The sequence below is a fragment of the Galleria mellonella genome, unplaced genomic scaffold (assembly GCF_026898425.1).
Source record: "Galleria mellonella isolate WM207_F2 unplaced genomic scaffold, CSIRO_AGI_GalMel_v1 utg1267, whole genome shotgun sequence".
Classification (NCBI taxonomy): domain Eukaryota; kingdom Metazoa; phylum Arthropoda; class Insecta; order Lepidoptera; family Pyralidae; genus Galleria; species Galleria mellonella.
The window spans coordinates 2,806,496-2,825,619 of NW_026441987.1; the positions used below are offsets into that span (position 1 = coordinate 2,806,496).

Here is a 19,124-nt window from a genome sequence, read left to right on the forward strand (position 1 = left end):
AGCTGGCGACCCACCATACTCTGTTGGACTAACAGAGTATACTGGAGGAAAGGGATTGTTAATAATGGCCTAACAGCCCTAATCTAACAGCCCCATTACTAACAATATACCCTATCAGGTCGACCTCCACGTGGTTCTCCCTGGAAACCATCGTGGTTAATTCTTGCGAAATTCGTCACGATGGGCTAACTGGCCTGCTTTCACCCTCGCCTATCACCCCTCACTGGTGCTCCGCCAGCGTATACCGATAGCGCAGGCGGGGTAACCATTCCATTATCGTCCATTAAAAAAAAAACAGAGTATACTGTTTCGCCCATGATACCCCCAAGCGTTGCCATTCCTAATTGGAGACCTGCCAACATTTCCCGATGAGGGGGGATTATTAGTAATGCGGATTACCCGTCCTATTGCTAGCTACTATATACTATATATATATATATATATATATATATATATATATATATATATATATATATATATATATATATATATATATATATATATATATATATATATATATATATATATATATATATATATATATATTTCATATGGCATTAAAAAGTTTACTCTCAGATAGTAACTACAAGTGCAACCGTAATCATAAAAGCGCCCCTCAGGTAGGTAGGTTTGGACCACATGAAACCCGACACCTGTATATATATATGTATACTATACTAATATATATACTGTATATATATATCTGGTACACCAGAGGGAGACTTTGTACAAAAGTCGATTGCTTGGGTACCTCTGTCCCATTCGTGTTTCTACCGTGAAGCAGTTGTGTTTGCATGTCTGTGTTTCGGTTTGAAGGGTGGGATATGACGTTAATTTACTGGGTACAGAGGAATAACACCTGAGTCCTCAGGAATGGCAACGCATGGGGGGTATCATGGGCGAAACAGTATATTCTGTTATGTCCATGGTACTGCTCATGTCTATAGGCGACGGTTACCGCTTTCCATCAGGTGGGCCGTCAGCTTGTTTGCCATTCTAAGTTGTATAAAAAAAAAATACAAAATAAATTTATAATAATGATTCTAAAAGGAAAGTCTAAACATTCATCACAGATATAAAGCGATTCAGAAGCGGCCGACATAACAAATAACTACGAACTATACTATAAAGACATGATAAATATGCCATTTATCATGTCTCCTCAATTTCAAAAAACTCCTCTTGTCTATCTATCCTATTTAAGAGCTGCGCTCTTGTCGCTGGAGCATATATATATATATATATATATATATATATATATATATATATATATATATAGGTGGTGAAGGGAGCTAATATTTTATATTGCTAGCAATATAACATATCAGGTCGACCTCCACCTGGTCCTCCCAACAATCGTGCTGAATTCCAGGTGTATTCATCACGATGGGCTAACTGACCTGCCTTTTCATTCTCACTTATCATCTATTAAAAAAAGCCCCTTTGTTTGAAAAAGTAACAGCTAAATTTCTCGTCCGTTCGTCTCAGCTGTAACTTTATTTCAAACTGGGCGGTAGATTCGTAATAATTGACTATCAATTTAATATCAAATACTGGTGCTTATTTCCAATTAAGTTTACTCGAAGTTATTTTTTTCAGATAATTATTTTCTATAAGTTGTTTTTACTCGTGACTTCATGACTTGACCGGGATAGAGTGAAGTTTATCCATCTTTTAACCAAATACTATGTGTATGCCAAATTTCATGCCAAATGATTAATGATTAAAGTGTCTTGAGATAACAATCATACATTTTAATTCAAGAGATCGCTCTTAGCGATAAGGTCGTAATCTTTTGGAGGAAACAATAAAGAGTATCTATCTAAGTTGTATAAAAAAAAATGTAAAAATTGAATATCTCAGTAAAACAACGTATGGTGGTTGATGATGATGATACAGCAGTTAAAGGTCCACTGCTGAACATAGGCCTTCCACTTATGGGACTTTCCCAGTAGTAACCGCGCTTGGTAGGCGGATTGACCGTAGTTTTTTTTTTTTTTATGGGTGAAAATGGTATGGTAACCCCGCCTGCGCTAACCGGATACGCTGGCGGAGCACCAGTGAAGGGTGATAGATGAGAATGAAAACAGGCCAGTTAGCCCATCATGATAAATTCATCAGGAATTAACCATGATAGTTTCCAGGGGGAACGGCGAGGAGGTCGACCTGATTGGGTATGTTGATAGCAATGGGGACTGACCCCCCCCCCCCCCATTACTAACATTCCCTTTCCCCCTCGATACAGCAATTAGAATGATGAGTAAAGCTTAAAGAAACAAACCTTATCGCGTACTTATATATGTACATAGTATGATGTCTATTCTAAATCATTTATGTATGCGATGATAGCTGTGTATGGGTGTGCCTTTGTCTCCCAACTAGGGCGTAACACATGTATTGTGTTGTGTCACGCAATATTTAAGTCACAAACAAGTAGGTACAGTCACGTAATATCTACGTCACTGATGCAGTGAACTTTTACATAATTCATATTTACGATGGACCAAGTGATGGATACTTGGGTCCAAGGAGGAAAATATTCTTGGAACAACTTTTGGATCCGCGGGGAAAGAGATTGTTAGCGATGGAGTTTGACAGCCCCATTGTTAGCAATTTGCCCTACTAGGTCGACCTCCACGTGGTTCCCCCTGGAGACCATTGTGAACGATTCTTATTGAATTCGTCACGATGGGCTAACTGACCTGCTTCATCCTCACCTATCGTCCTTCACTGGTGCCCCGCCGGTGTATACCGTTAGCGCGGGTGGTGTTACCATTCCATTATCACCCATAAAAAAAAATTGGATCCTAACGAAGAACTACTATCACCATCGTCAACAAAATGCTTGAAGCCGAAGCCTCAGTTGAATTTGTCCATAACTATTTAAAAAAAAATAAGTTGTTTTTTTTATTTCATTTTGTTCAATATCAAGATGTAGGGCTTCATTCCTTTGCCTTTCCCATTGCAGATAAATTAATAACTACTACTTTAGTTTTTTTTTTTTTATAGGTAGGTACTGTGTGATTTATCAAATTTTATCTACCTACCTTACCCATGGAAAAAAAGGATCAATAAATTTACGTAGATGTTTCTAAAATTTCTAATTTAAGTTCAGAATTAATAAATATAGATTGGATAGGGGGGGGGGGGGGAACACATTGTTAATAATGAGCTTTAACAACCCCACGCGGTTTCCCCTGGAAACCATAATGGTAAATTCTTGTGGAGTTCATCTCGATGGGCTAACTGATCTGCTTTCATCGTCACCTATTATCCCTCACTGGTGCCCCGCCAGTGTATAGCAATAGCGCAGGTGGAGTTACCATTCTATTTTCGCTCATTAAAAAAAATACCCACGGAAAAAAAATCAATAAATTTACATAGATATTTCTATAATTTCCAATTTAAGTTCAGCTTCAGGATAAGACCAATATTTAATCTATTTAGGTGAAAATTATGTTTGAATTATTCTCCAATGAGTTGATACATTAAAATAAAGTAAAACCTTTCATTTCTAAATAAATGCACTCAAATGTTAAGATATCTGCGAATTGGCTATTCTATTACCTCTTTACATTAAATATAAAAACCGGATAATTAAATTTCTGTTTCGCCAAAGGTTGACTGCGAGAGAACGCTATATAGTATTAAGTCCGCCTTTTGTACCAGACATTTTTTGCAATGTGGTCAATAAGAATAAATAAATAAATATATAACCATTACAATTTTATTATGAACAGGCGCTACTTAAGGGATCGACCTTAAGTCTTAGGCGAGAGATTTGTCTCCCTTTCTGTGTTCTACCGCTTGTATAACAGATTGTGTTCTGAGGAATTGTTTGAAATGATGCCCACAGCCACCTTTGTCACCATCGACAGGGGATTCATCCTCACACGCTTGAACCTTAATGGTCACGTACTGTGTGGTTTCAAAGGAATTTTCTCCCGCGAACGCTCAGGCTGTGGAAAGAGCTTCCGGCGGAGGTTTTCCTTAGAAACTACAGTATGGGGATTCTTCAAAAAGGGTATATTAAGGTTTCTTCAGGGTCGGCAACGCGCACGTGATACCCCTAGTTTTTTTTTTTAATAGATAATAATAGAATAGTAACCCCGCCCGCGCTATTGTCATACGTTTATAAGGCACCAGTGAGAGATGATAGATGAGTATGAAAGCAGACGAATCCAACAATTATTATTCACGATGGTTTCCAGAAGGAACCACGTGGAGGTCGACCTCACAAGGCTTGCTAACAATGGGGCCATTAGCTCCCGTTACTAACAATCCCTTTCCCCCACACCCCTACTGTTGCAGGCGTCCATAGGCTACAGTGATCGCTTACCATCAGACGAGCTGTGTGCTTGTTTGCTACCTTTGTGGTAAAATCTTTAAAATTAAACTTAGGCCTAACTTTCGCCTATAGACGTGAGGGTAGGTTCACAAAATAGATCGTTTTTCTTTTATTTCTTTATGAATAAATATAAAAATCATAGCAGAAATAAATGTATTACACATGTACACACACGTAGGTAAACAGTAATTGTTTGCAGATTTGCACTTTGTTTGCAAAGTTGAAGTATCATCGGCCATTGTTTTTTTATCCTTAGCCTACCTACGTATAGAAAGAAATGTTGTGACTAATTTATTGTTAACTAAATGTACCCTGTGACTTTTTTTTATACAACTTAGAATGGCAAACAAGCCAATAACGGCCAACTTGATGGAAAGTGGTAACCGTCGCCTATAGGCATGAGCAGTACCATGGACATAACAGAGTATACTGTTTCACTCCTGATACCCTCATGCGTTGCCATTCCTGAGGACTCAGGTGTTATTCCTCTGCACCCAGTAAATTCAAGCCATATCCCACCCTTCAAACCGAAACATAACCATGTAAACACAACTGCTTCACGATAGAAACTTTACCCGCATGAATCATTGTAGTATCTTATGTTTTAAGTTAATATACAACCTATCTGCGTAAGGGGCTGTAAGTAATGCGGATTACCAGGTCCATTGCTAACAATATACCCTAACAGGTCGACCTCCCCGTGGTCTTCTCTGGAAACCATCGTGCTGAATTCCTAGTACATTCGTCACTGGTGCTCCGCCGGCGTATACTTTTTTTTAAAGGATGATAATGGAAATGGTAACCCCGCCTGCGCTATCGGTATAAGCTGGCGGGGCACCAATGCAGGATGATAGGTGAGAACAAAAAAACAGGTCCGTTAGTTTATCGTGATAAATACATTTGGAATTCAGCACGATGGTTTCCAGGAGGAACCGCGTGGAGGTCGTCCTGATGATTGATAGTAATGGGAACAACCTCCCCATTACTAACAAATCCTTCCCCCTGCCAGCGTATACTGTCAGCGCAGGCTGGGTTACCATTCCATTATCATCCATTAAAAAACCTACCTGCGTACTAAATTATGGCTATACTCATGGTTTAGCTACGGCGTCATGTTGTGGGGTAGCAGTTCTCAGACGCAGGATCTGTTCGTTTTTTTAGAAAAAAAATGTATTGGGTTACTAATATTAAAAAAATTGACAGTTATATATCTCATTTTAAAAACCTTGCCTTGCATTTACATATTATTTTTAATGGGTTATAATTTATTTATTTATTTATTAATAATAATGCAATGGTAACCCTGCCTGTGCTATCGGTATACGCTGGCGGAAAAGCGAAAAATTTTGATTACGAAGCTGAGGCGTGTAGTATGTCCATGGTACTGCTCATGTCTATAGACCACGGTTACCACTTTCCATCAGGTGGACCATCAGCTTGTTCGCCAGTCTAAGATGCATAAAAATATTAATTTTTTAAGACTTTTTAATTAATTTCCAAGAGAGAGAAGATCCAAAAGAAGAGAAGAAGGAAGAAGAATTACGCATTTGCATTGATAAATAAATTTTGCAGAGTAATACAAGCAATACTTATGAGATTTTTATATCACCATCATGTTAACCCTTAACTGTCCACTGCTAAACGTAATCCTCCCTTTTGGGTAGTTTTGCCAGTTATTGCCACGCTTGGTAGGCGGGTTGATAACCACAGTCAAGCGGGGGGAAAGGGATTGTTAGTAATGGAGACTGAGAATCCCATTGCCAGCAATATTGGGTATATTGCAATAACTGGCAAAACTACCCAAGAGGGAGGATTACGTTCAGCAGTGGACAGTTAAGGAGAAAGGGATTGTTAGTAATGGAGACTGAGAATCCCATTGCTAGCAATATACCCAACCAGGTCGACCTCCTCGCGGTTCCCCCTGGGAACTATCATGGTTAATTCCTGATGAATTCATCATGATGGGCTAACTGGCCTGTTTTCATTCTCATCTATCACCCTTCACTGGTGCTCCACAAGCGTATACCGTTAGCGCAGGCGGGGTTACAATACCATTTTCATCCATAAAAAAAACCACAGTCAAGCTTTAGAAATGTTTTAAAAGGGACGCTGCTGCCCATCCCTCGTCCTCCCTGAGTAGGCTCTTACGACCCGCACAAAAAAACAGGTGGCCTATTCTATGCCGGGACCACATGGATTTTTATATAACCTAGTTTAATTGTTATACCCACAGCTACCTTTTGGCATCGCACGCAGCAGTTTCAGTCGAGACTCCTAGTCACTCAGCTCGCAGGATGAGCTTTCCGCCAAGGTTGTCCTTAGAGAACATAGTGTAGGGTTCTTCTAGATGAACGTTAAATAAGTTTTCTTAAATCATTGCACCGCATGAAAAATCCTCTTGATGTAGCAAGCATCAATAGGTTACGGTAACCGTTTACCATCAGACGGGCCGTATGATCGTTCGTCACGATTGTTGTTGTTATTTAGACATTAACTGTCCACTGCTAAATATAGACCCCCCCCCCCCGCCATAAGTTTTGCGAATAGTTGCCACGTTTAGCAGGCGGGTTGGCAACCGCAATTTGGCTTTGGGTGATGTTTTAACCCTTCTTTGCATGATTTTTTTTATTATCAAGTACCCCGACAGGACTAGACGCCCGGCGCGACCGCCTCCCCCCCCCCCCTTAGTCAACCACTGGGCATACGTTCTTAATTAAAACATTATCTTCTAACTTCAATAGGAGGGTAAAAATAAATTAAAATCAATTTATTTATTTACTCATTTATTACAATAGAAATACCAAACATATTTATTCAACATTTCACATAAAAATATAAAATCATTTAATAGCCATTTGATGTATTACAGTGAATACTGAATGAGACCTCCACTGACATAAGGTAACAATGATTATTTATTTAATTATAGTTTTACATTAAAACAATTTAATGAAAAACTTTACAATTGGCTTCACTTGAAATTATATTTCACTTGAAAACCATTTTAATGTAACATTTTAAGAACAAATTCCAAATAAAATATTTACACGATACACAGTCTTTTGTATAGAGCAGAGACTTTTCTTTAACATTAAATACTTCTATTATATTAACCTGTGTCTTCTTGTTTTTTTTTTTTTAATTGATCAGATTTAAATTTCAAGTTTTTAACTATAGCAACATAGTTGCTGCATTGGCCAAAGGATACGCTTCCAAGCCAAACGAAAAATAAAAAAAAATACCTGCATTTGACATTGACTTCAATACTTTATAAATTTAATAAATAAAAGTAATATTACTGGCAACACACGCGACTGTGTTTACGCGATATTTTATTTATAATATCTATATAATGCATTGATGTTTTCATACCAAAGGTTTATTGGTAGGAAATGCTACTAGCATTGAGAGTCTGCCTTTTGTACCATATTTTACGTTGGTTAATAAAGTTTTTTAATTAAATAAATAAATGTTTGGTTACGTCATATATCTTAGAAGGGCCATGGCCGTTAATCTTTAGGGGTCACAGTACAGTTTGACAAACTTTCACAGATTATCCTTAGATATGCATGCATAATTGTCAAATCGGCCTTTTCGTACCAGACATTGAAAGAAGGAAAGAAATTTGATAACATACAAATAATATGTACTTTTAATATTAAAATGTGTACCAAATAGGACTCCATGTTGGCATTAATGGATCTATGGAATGGAATGCATGCATGAAAAGCTTTAGTTAATGACTTAATTATTTAAATTGAACCAAACCAATTTAGTTGATTGTATAAGCAACTATATTTACATTTTAAATGTACCAGATATTTGATTATTAGTTTTAGAAATTGGTTTAGTACATTACCAGAGGGAGACTTTGTACAAAAATCGTTTGCTTGGGCACCTCTGTCTCATTCGTGTATCTACCGTGAAGCAGTTGTGTTTGCATGGCTGTGTTTCGATTTGAAGGGTGGAATATGTGAATTTACTGGGTACAGAGAAATAACACCTGAGTCCTCAGGAATGGCAACGCATGGGGGGTATCATGGGCAAAACAGTATACTCTATTATGTCCATGGTACTGCTCACGTCTATAGGCGACGGTTACCACTTTAGACCAGATGGGCCGTCAGCTTGTTTGCCATTCTAAGTTGTATAAAAAAAAAATATTTTTTGTTCTTGATTGTATTATCGAAATTTCGTTTGTATTTCGTTTTGTCTATAGTTTGTTGACTTCAATACATACTTATAATATTATTGTCATGACGTAGAACCATTAAAACTAATGTTTTTCCATCGCAATTCACATATGGGTCCAGGGATTCTGCTTAACATCTGTTACTGCTCTACTCAACTATGTAGCTACGACGTCCCACTTGTATTTCTTGATAATGTTGCCATATTTACGTCATTACATCGTTAAATTCTCATTAACTGGCGCTAGTATAGTTTATTTCAGTACAACATAATGGAAAGGTAACCAAATGTTATAGTAATTGTGACAGAAACATTCCTTAAATGAAATTAGAAATAAATTGAAACAGTTTTTTTTAGTACGTACTATTGGACATCAGCTGACTGTCTTATGGTCGGGCCAAATATTAATTTGTTTATAGTTTAATTATGTTGAAAGCTTAGATTATATAGATAGAGAGTATCGAGCCTTAAAAACGGGTCAACTTTTTGTCAGCTAATTGTCGAATTAGTAGTAGTAGTAGTTTAATTTATCCCACTCAGGGAAAGATCACAGGTCGTCCACGTGATTGTATATAGATATATATATATATATATATATATATATATATATATATATATATATATATATATATATATACGCACGCACGCACACATGTACTCACCTTTTTACATAGTTTTCCTTATTTATTCATTTTATTTTTTTGTAAATAAAGTGTACTAATAAATAGGTAATCGCACTCATAGTCCCCAAGATACAGGTCTGGCCTAGTTTGGGGACTGATGGTAATGCAGATATTTCCTCGTTGAATATAAATTGTAAATATATATATAATAAATTAGGCATTTAGCACTAAAGTAATCCCCTATGTTCATAAAAACTAAAACGGCCTACAAATTCATTATATCATCAGCTTTTAACTGCCCACTGCTGAACATAAGCCTCCCCCTTAGAGGGATTTGGCAGTAGTTGCCACGATTGGCAGGCGGATTGGCAACCGCAGTTAAGCTTTAAAAGGGACACCATCCCTCGCCTTCTCTTATTCCGGAATTATATATATAATATATAATATAATTATATTAGATATTTTATCTATTAGATATTAGTGATTCAAATTGAGATGTTAGCGCAAGAAAAAAAAAACAAAAGAAGCCTCTCTATAAATGTAATTTACATTTATAGGGAGTTTGACATTTTTTACGAATAAAGGGGTATATATCCAACAAAAAAAAAAAAATATATATATATATATATATATATAATTATATTATACTGACTTATCATTGTCGTCGCAAAATAATCGCATCGAGTCGCGAAAGATTAAAACGCAGTTCCCACCGAAACTTGATCCAACCTTTACACGATTTTAATATAAAGGAAAAAATGGGCTATTCACTCCCATATTGGACGGCGGACTCGAACCGGTTCTATGTAGAGTCCTAGCTTACTATTATGTTCTTTGCTTGCCAATTATCAATGAATTTCATGTCACAATACGTCTAAGAGGTTACGGTAGACGAGGTCATCCGTTCAAATCCAGTTCTTATGAGTCATCGTTCAAAAAGTCATTTCCATTACATCTTTACTTATAGACTAGCTTTTAGCCCGCTACTTCGTATGTATTTCAGAAGTAGAAAAATCAAGGAAATAGACCAATTAAAGATTTTTTATGCCACTGAGGTGGCAGATAAACATGCGGCCCATCTGATGTACGCGGTTACCGTAGATCGGTGTTTCCCAACGTGGGGCCCACCCCCCACAAGGGGCGCAGTTTGATAGTTAAGGGGGGAGGGGCAATTAAAAAATGGACTCGAAGCGATTTTAACCCTTTTGCTCCGGGCCATTTAAATGCAATGCCACGAGTAGATATCGGTGCCAGATTAAACAAAAAAAAAGTAAATAAAAAAATGCTGTAAATATTTATTTAGGTATAATTTCGTTTGACGTTACCAAAATATCAACTAGGCGGTTAGAGTCGTCAAGTAAACTTTAAAGGGAAAAATTAAGGGCATAAAATTTTTAAAAATGTTCAAGTGGGACAGGGTACAAAAAAGATTTGGAAACACTGCCGTAGATAATATGGTAAATTTAGATTGCCGTGTGGTCCCGGTATAGAATGAGCCACCCCTTCCTTTTCCGTAAGTGTCGAAAGAGCCAACTAAGGGAACTTAACGATCGAGAGATGGACAGCAATGCCCACCTTCAAATATCATCAAAGCCTAACTGCGGTTGCCAATTCGCCTGCCAAGCGTGGCAACAAGAAAACCCCTCCTTATGGGGAGGCCTATGTTCAGCAGTGGACAGGTAATGGCCGACATAATAATAATCATATTTTTTTAATTGAAGCCGTCGATTTTTTTTTTGAGTCATATTCCCTTTTAATGCTTATTATATTATATAAAAACATTTTTTTTTTTTTGTAAAAATGTAATTTTCCTGCAAATTATTCCAAACTGTTTCTATAAAAACTGATATTGGAATAACATAGAGGTTGTGTCCCACAAAAAAAAAAAAACCGACTTAAATTATAATAAAACCAGTTATTTTGATTTAAAAACTAAATTACTGAACCGATTTTGATAAAATTTCAATGGGACCAATCTGTAAGTGTGTCCTATCAGATAAAAAAACAATTTTCCAAATCGGCTTACATCTGACGGAGTTATGAGGTTACAAACATGTATACAGCATAATTGAGAGACAAGAATTTGAAGTCGATTGAAAAGTGCAACTCAACATAATGTCTTACATTACAAAATCTATCTAAATGTCAAACGCTCTCTAAGATAAATATCTGTGACGAAGACTGTGACAGACGGATATGTGAATGACCTCTTTCGTCAACATTTTAAGTACGGTACCTGAAAATAGTACCTTAAAGGCCTGTGCCAATGATGGACATCTTGTGGACAAAATTTCCCTTCGTGTATGCCGATGACGTGCACTAGTATGCATTTCTGTGTGTACGTATATAAGTTATTTGCATCAAAGATTAAAGTCTTGAAGAAGAGGAAAGGGAAATAAAGGGAAATTGTGTCCATCTTCTGCGCAGTGCATTAGGGTTCCGTAGCCAAAATATAAAAGTAACACCTTTTATTATTTCATGCTGTTAAATATTTATCACATTTTCTTACTAATTTATATTATAAATGTGAAAGTGAGTTTGTTTGTTACCTTATATCGCCTTAACGGCTTAACTAATCACTATGAATTTTAGTATACACATACTTTATGGAATGGAGAAGAATACAGGGTACTTTTTATCCAGGTCAGACGGACGAAGTCGCGGGCAAAAGACAGTATATATATTTGAACTGTCGTATAGTTAAGCGCACCTTTGTACATTTGCTTTCCACTGTTATATTTCGTTATATCAATCATATATATATATATATATATATATATATATATATATATATATATATATATATATATATATATATATATATCCGGCATAGAACGGGTCACCCCTTTCCTCTCTCGTGGATGTCGTAAGAGACGACTAAGGGAACTTAAAAGTCTAAGGATGTGCAGCAGCGTCCTTTCTAAGACATCACCAAACCCTAACTGCGGTTGCCAACCCGCTTGCCAAACGTGGCAACTACTGGTCTAGTAGAGGACTAATTAACAGCTGGTATGGTATTACAATTTACATATGCTTTTCTTTTTTTTTTATACAACTTAGAATGGCAAACAAGCTGACGGCCCACCTGATGGAAAGTAGTAACCGTCGCCTATAGACATGAGCAGTACCATGGACGTAACAAAGTATACTGTTTCGCCCATGATACCCCCCATACGTTGCCATTCCTGAGGACTCAGGTGTTATTCCTCTGTACCCTGTAAATTCACGCCATTCAATTCAAATACATTTGAATCATCACACCATCTAATGTAAAGGCAACTTACACTGCGTTTGCCTGACGAGGCCGCCACTCGACCTTTCTTCGCTGTCAATTGTCAATTCTTCGAGTAAGAGTCCATTGCCATTCAGAAATTGTGACAGTTCTTCTGCAATGAAAGAAACGATTTTTTTTTAACAACAAATATTTTTTTATAAATCCCCAAGTCCCGTGTCCAATTGCATGAAAATAATAAAAAAAAAACATCCGACTTCAACCGGGGCATAAACAGTCATTTTAATTAAATAAATAAACTGCTAAATCGATTCTGATAAACTTTCTATGGGACCAAACTAAAAGTACATCCTTTCGATTAAAAAAATCTAAATTCTTTTTTTTTTTTATACAACCTAGAACGGCAAACAAGCTGACGACCCACCCGATAATAAGTGGTAACCGTCGCCTACAGACAAGCAGTACCATGGACATAACAGAGTATACTGTTTCGCCCATGATACCCCCCATGCGTTGCCATTCCTGAGGACTCAGGTGTTATTCCTCTGTACCCAGTAAATTCACGCCATATCCCATCCTTCAAACCGAAACACAGCCATGCAAACACAACTGCTTCACGGTAGAAACACGAATGGGACAGAGGTATCCAAGCAATCGACTTTTGTACAAAGTCTCCCTCTGGTCTTATTAATATGTATTGAAAATATAAAAGTGGGTTTATTTGTTTATTATATTGAAACAGTGTTTTTCAAAGTGTGGTCGTGACCACTTGGGGAGTCCCCGAGCCTCTACAAGGGGATCGCGGAAGGTCGCGAAGCAGTGAAAAATCAACAGTTCCGTAAATACATCAGTCAATCAATAATACATAATGACGTATCTATAACAGACATCGGTTACATGGCTGTTTTAGATACTTTACACATAAGTATTATTTATTTTATTTTATCGATACCTTACAGTGAATACAACTGTACGGATTTCATAATTTGTACTATAATAAAATTGATACACATTCAAAACCGTGGAGGGTAGGGGGTCACAAGATATTTGTACTTAATAAGGGGGTCGCGTCATGAAAAAGTTTGAAAAACACTGGTTTATTATTTTATAGCACTTAACCAATCACTATGAAATTTGGTATACACAAACTATTATATATGGGATGGAGGAGGATATAGGGTACTTATTATCCCAGTCAGTAATATATCCCGGTCGGGGGAAGGGATTGTTAGTAATGGGGATTAGCAACCCCATTACTAGCAATAAACCCTATCAGGTCGACCTCCTCGCCAGGGGAACCCTCAGGGGAACCCCCTTGGAAACCATCGTGATTGGTTTATTGTTGAATTTGTCACGATGGGCTAACTAACCTGCTTCACTCTCATATATCATCCCACACTGGTGCCCCGTCAGCGTATATCAATAGCGCAGGCGGAGCTACCATTTCATTATCATCCATTAAAAAAAACATATCCCGGTCACGCGGTCTAAGTCGCGGGTAAAAACTAGCTAAGTTTTTAAATGACCATTGTTCTGAGGTAAGACAAATAAAAGACAACCGAATTGAGAGCCACTTCCTTTTGTGAAGTCGGTTAATAAAAAGTCATGAAGTTTTCCAGGCCAAGTGTAGCGAAAAGAGAAGTTACATTACATATGCGCATATGCGCATAATACAAGATAACAAATTACACAATCTTAATGAGGAAATTAATTAAAATTTACTTATTTCACCCGACTTCAAAAAGGAGCAGTTCTCGATTCGTTCGCGTGAACCAAACCGCATCCAATGTGATGCGGTAACTTTAGCGTGATACTGGCACAAACTGATGACAAACATACAGACAGACAAAATTTTTAAAAATTACTTTTTCGACATCTATTGATCTTGTTAAGATCCTTCATATACATTTTTCATATAATTTATTCTCTCTCTTCAGTCGTACACTCTTGGCAGAGTGGTCGTGGTTTTCACAATGACGGTGGATCGTCGGTGAGGCTCTCCTTCGCGATTGAGGTCCTCGCAATATGTCTCCATCTACTTCTGTTCGCCGCCGAGCGAGAGCATTCCACAATAGACTGCTGTGTGGCCGTTTTGATGAGGTCAGTCCATCGCGTCGGTGATCTACCCCGAGAACGTTTGCCTTGTACCGCTCCTTGGACAATTAAACGTTCCATACAATCTTCATTCCGGATGATATGGCCGAAGTACTTGAGAATTCGTATACGTATTATTAATTAATATAATTTATTAATTAATATTATTTATATGTTAGCATAGTGTCCACTGTATGTAACAGGAGAAATTTAATTTAATAAAAAAGCTAAAATAAAATAATGACCTCATTTTTTATTTCATTTAAAATTTAAATGACTTATATCTCTTTCAGACCCAAGACTTTTTTCTTTTAGAATAAATATATTTTCGTGTTTTGGAGCCAAGCCATCTTGCCGGCGCGCACGAGACTACTGCACCACCTAACCGCTAGAATGATTTCTTATTGGCCGGTTTAGAATCTCACTATCATGTTATTACAGCTTCGTGCGTAAAAATGAATTGCGCGCGCGGTTTTAGAATTTTTTAAAGTTACAACTCACGCCCGTATCGTTCAGGTCTGAAAGGGATATAAAAGTAACGCATTTATTTTATTTAATCGTTTATTCCATTCCCTTGTTCCCATGTTCCATTTTCGGTTCGTATTCCAAGTTCGAATTTTGAAAATTCGAACACCGCGTTCGATGTCATTACCCCGCACTACCGGTTCCCGTGTACAATTGCACAATTTAACAACACAACACGACCGTTACGTCAAGACGCTGGGCGTACTGTTGCGACCACATACGAGTAAAATGGTTTAAACTTAAAAGCTCATTGTATTGTTTTAATTGTGTGCATCTGCTGTGTTAAAAGTGAAAAATTAACGGTCCACTGATTCGGTGTCAAGGCCCCGCGTCCCCTACCCCAATATACTAGTATCTAGCGTGACTTTTAATTTATATTAACCACGTGCGCCGGTATGAATGAATTAGTCCGTCCGTTTGTTTTTATAAGGAATTGTGGCGTGGAACGAAATAATGAGACGCTAGTTAGTTACGTGGACGGCGTGATCGGTTCGCATAAACAAAGTGCTGGGTATTTTATAATATTTCCGCTGCAGACGAGAGGCAGTCTGGACGTGGACACTTTTTTTAAACATAAATCTATCGTGGTAAATACCATCATGGCTGCCTATTTTTTTTAATGGGTGATAATGGTATGGTAACCCCGTCTGCGCTATCGGTATACGTTAGCGAGGCACCAGTGATAGATGACTGATGAGGATGAAAGCAGGTCAGTTAGCCCATCCTGACGAATTCAACCAGAATTAGTCACAATAGTTTCCAGGGGGAACCACGTGGAGGTCGACCTGACAGGGTATATGACAGGTATATGGTAATGGGGCTGTTTGACCCTATTACTAACAATCCCTTTCCCCCCATGGCTGCCTATTATATGGAACAGTCTTTTCAACTTCTCAAAGGTGTGATCCCTAGGATCGCTATAAAACTTAATCGGGAATTACAAAAACAATAATAACTGAAAACATAATGAAAAACAACCGCCATACTCGCGTAGTAAAACCCATGGGGTCACAAGCCACAGGTTGAAAAACACTGGCTTTTTTTTAAAGAAGCCACAATTATATTATCCAAGTACACGACGCAAACGCAACATTGGAATAAACAGTAATATAATAAAAAAAAACACACCTTATTAAGAGCCATCCTCTCGGAGCAAGTCCACGATCCTTTGGGGGTCACGAGCAAACAGGTTGAGATGCACTGGCCCGTTAGACTGTAGAGACGAGTTCTGCAATTAAATTCTCAAATTCCGCGACACGATTATTCAAATACTAATTCAGCTATCATCACCTTTTTTTACAACATAAAACTTGTTTAATAAACTCCGCTGTTTCTCACAATAAATTAAAAAAGTATATATGTTGCAGTCAAAACTCTTAACCAGTCAAAACCACTATTGACTAGCAAAATCAGTCAAAAGTACTTTTGACTGAAAATTATTGGTTGTTAGTATAATACAAAACACAAAGAGAAGTATTTTTTTAAATGGGTGATAATGGAATGGTAGCCCCACCTGCGCTATCGGTATACACCGGCGGGGCACCAGTGAAGGATGATAGGTGGGTATAAAGCAGATCAGTTAGCCCGTCGTGACGAATTCAACAAGAATGGTTCACGATGGTTTCCAGGGGAAACCACGTGGAGGTTGATCTGATAGGGCATATTGCTAGCAATGGGGCTGTCAAACTCCATTGCAAACAATCCCTTTCCCCCAAGGGAAGAATCGATATAGAAATATAGTCTCAATAGACAGGAGATTGGTTTATTTTCAAATATACTCGCAGATCCATTGTGTTTGCATGGCTGTGTTTCGGTTTGAAGGGTGAGATATGTCGTGAATGTACAGGGTACAGAGGAATAACACCTGAGTCCTCAGGAATGGCAACGCATGGGGGGTATCATGGGCGAAACAGTATACTCTGTTATGTCCACGGTACTGCTCATGTTTATAGGTAACGGTTACCACTTTCCATCAGGTGGACCGTCAGCTTGTTTGCCATTCTAAGTTGTATAAAAAAAAAGATCCACATACCGAAATGGCAAAATCTTAAATTGTTATATTTTTGTATCAATAATTCCCTTTATTAAAATAGACTACAAAAAAAAATTTGACGCAACAATTAAGTAAAATATCATTCATACTAAGAACAAGGAATTACATAGAAGGAATTATAAAATAAAAACTGCACATCATATAGTTGGCTCTTTTCTTCTTATGCAAATATAATTAGTAAAAAAAGGACGAAAGATACACCATCAGTTGCTACTTTTTTCAATTCATATCAGACTAGTGTATAGAAAATGTTTTGATGTGTCAATTATTTGTCAATGACAAATTTTACATTACTAGATTATATATTCGACACAGTTTATGTAGAAAGTATGCAAGCAGGTTGTGTCTGAATTTGGTAGGGTTATTATACGGCCGTATAACATTTTCTATACACTGGCCTGTTATGAATTGACTATTTTATCACTTCTTCTATGTAATTCCTTGTTCTTAGCATTCATAAATCTCGATATTCGAGATAAGTGTTCTGAGGAATTGTTCGGATTAATACCTGCTGCTGATTTTCACCACCGTACAATCCGCCATAAACTAAAGTTTCATCCCAACCATCCGGTCGAGTGGCGATCTTCCACCGTGCGTTTTTCAATGCACTTTCTTCCACTCACAACCACTCTTTGGAATCAACTTCCAGCAGCATTATTTCCGAACCGATACGACATCGTAACCTTCAAGAAAAGAGCATATTCCTTTTTAAAAGGCCGGCAGCACACCTGCAATGTCGTTAGTGTTGTGGGTGATCATGGGCGGCGGTAGTCACTCACCATCAGGTGAGCCGCGTGCTCGTTTGGCCCCTGTGTTGTAAAAAAAGTGTGTACCGCAATTCGTGTGGCGCATGCTGTGACAGCTGCCGCCGCGGCTTACAATTTAAATCATAACGGTCACCTACGATCTCTCGAGTCGCCAGTGAATCACCTTTCCGCTTGATTCACGGCGCGTCGCGGCGCAAGATACTATATCTATGGCGTGATAACTGTATATTTACCTTTAAAGTTTACATAAAAAAAATACACAGCGAAATTATGCAATTTATATATACATAAGTCAAAAAGGATTTTTTTTTTTATACAACTTAGAATGGCAAGCAAGCTGACGGCCCACCTGATGGAAAGTGGTAACCGTCGCCTATAGACATGAGCAGTACCATGGACATAACAGAGTATACTGTTTCGCCCATTATACCCCCCATGCGCTGCCATTCCTAAGGACTCAGGTGTTATTCCTCTGTACCCAGTAAATTCACGCCATATCCCACACTTCAAACCGAAACACAGCTATGCAAACACAACTGCTGCACGGTTGAAACACGAATGAGACAGAGGTACCCAAGCAATCGACTTTTGTACAAAGTCTCCCTCTGGTAAGTATATGTTTATGTCTTAATTTGATGGTACTATGATTTGTATTTGCATGGTTATGGAGGAGCGTGACTTTCTGATACAGGTGATAACACTTACCAGAAGGTCACCACAACGATCTTAGTATGGTATCAATTTTGTTACGAAATAAATATTTTTTCATTTTCATTTTTCAACTTAAAAATTATAGTCCCGGCATAAAATGGGCCACTTTCTGTGTCGTGGATGTCATAAGAGGCGACTTAGCAAACTTAATAGTCGAAGAATGGACAGCAGCATCCCTGTTAAAACATCACCTAAACCTAACCGCCTGTTTTCCATTAAGGTATTTGCTAAATAACTGCCTCTAATGACAGAAACACGAGGCCCGTTATGTGTCTCGTTAGCGAAGTTTGCTATACGGGACGTTAGCCTGCGCGCTAGGGTTGCCAACTATACTGTTAAAAATAGTTTTTTTTTTTTTTAATGGGTGATAATGCAATAGTAACCCTGCCTGCGCTAACGGTATACGCTGGCGGGGACACCAGTGACAGATGATAGATGACAATGAAAGCAGGTCAGTTAGCCCATCGTGAAGAATTCCACGAGAAGTAACCACGATGGTTTGCAGGGGGAACCACGTGGAGGTCGACCCGATTAGTAACATTGCTAGTATTGGGGCTGTTAAGACCCATCGCTAACAATC

General features: G+C 37.9%; 1 protein-coding gene across 3 annotated transcripts; it reads right to left on the reverse strand.

Moving 5' to 3' along the window:
* Nucleotides 1-11,993: 11,993 nt before the first annotated feature.
* LOC128202071 (uncharacterized) lies at nt 11,994-18,187 on the reverse strand. Of its 3 annotated transcripts, none has more exons than XM_052901038.1 (3): nt 17,575-18,187; nt 16,142-16,241; nt 13,856-14,547 (listed from the first exon to the last, which is right to left on the reverse strand). In XM_052901038.1, the coding sequence occupies exons 1-3, from the start codon at nt 17,607-17,609 to the stop codon at nt 14,293-14,295; spliced, it is 390 nt and encodes a 129-aa protein (XP_052756998.1). In that variant the 5' UTR covers nt 17,610-18,187; the 3' UTR covers nt 13,856-14,292. The 3 variants fall into 3 exon arrangements, 2 of the variants coding, with proteins under 2 accessions (XP_052756998.1, XP_052757000.1); XM_052901040.1 differs by having other exon boundaries at nt 16,142-16,226; nt 17,575-18,186; XR_008253599.1 differs by lacking the exons at nt 13,856-14,547; nt 17,575-18,187 and adding an exon at nt 11,994-12,548 and having other exon boundaries at nt 16,142-16,951.
* Between the last annotated feature and the right edge of the window lie 937 nt (nt 18,188-19,124).

Excerpts from the sequence above, each read along its gene's own strand:
- LOC128202071 (XM_052901038.1), bottom strand. The coding sequence starts at position 17,609 with ATGGCGGATTGTACGGTGGTGAAAATCAGCAGCAG. Across the intron at positions 16,242-17,574 it reads GTGGTGAAAATCAGCAGCAG|AACTCGTCTCTACAGTCTAA; the intron begins GTATTAATCCGA and ends ATTTAATTGCAG. Across the intron at positions 14,548-16,141 it reads AGAGGATGGCTCTTAATAAG|GAGCGGTACAAGGCAAACGT; the intron begins GTGTGTTTTTTT and ends TAATTGTCCAAG.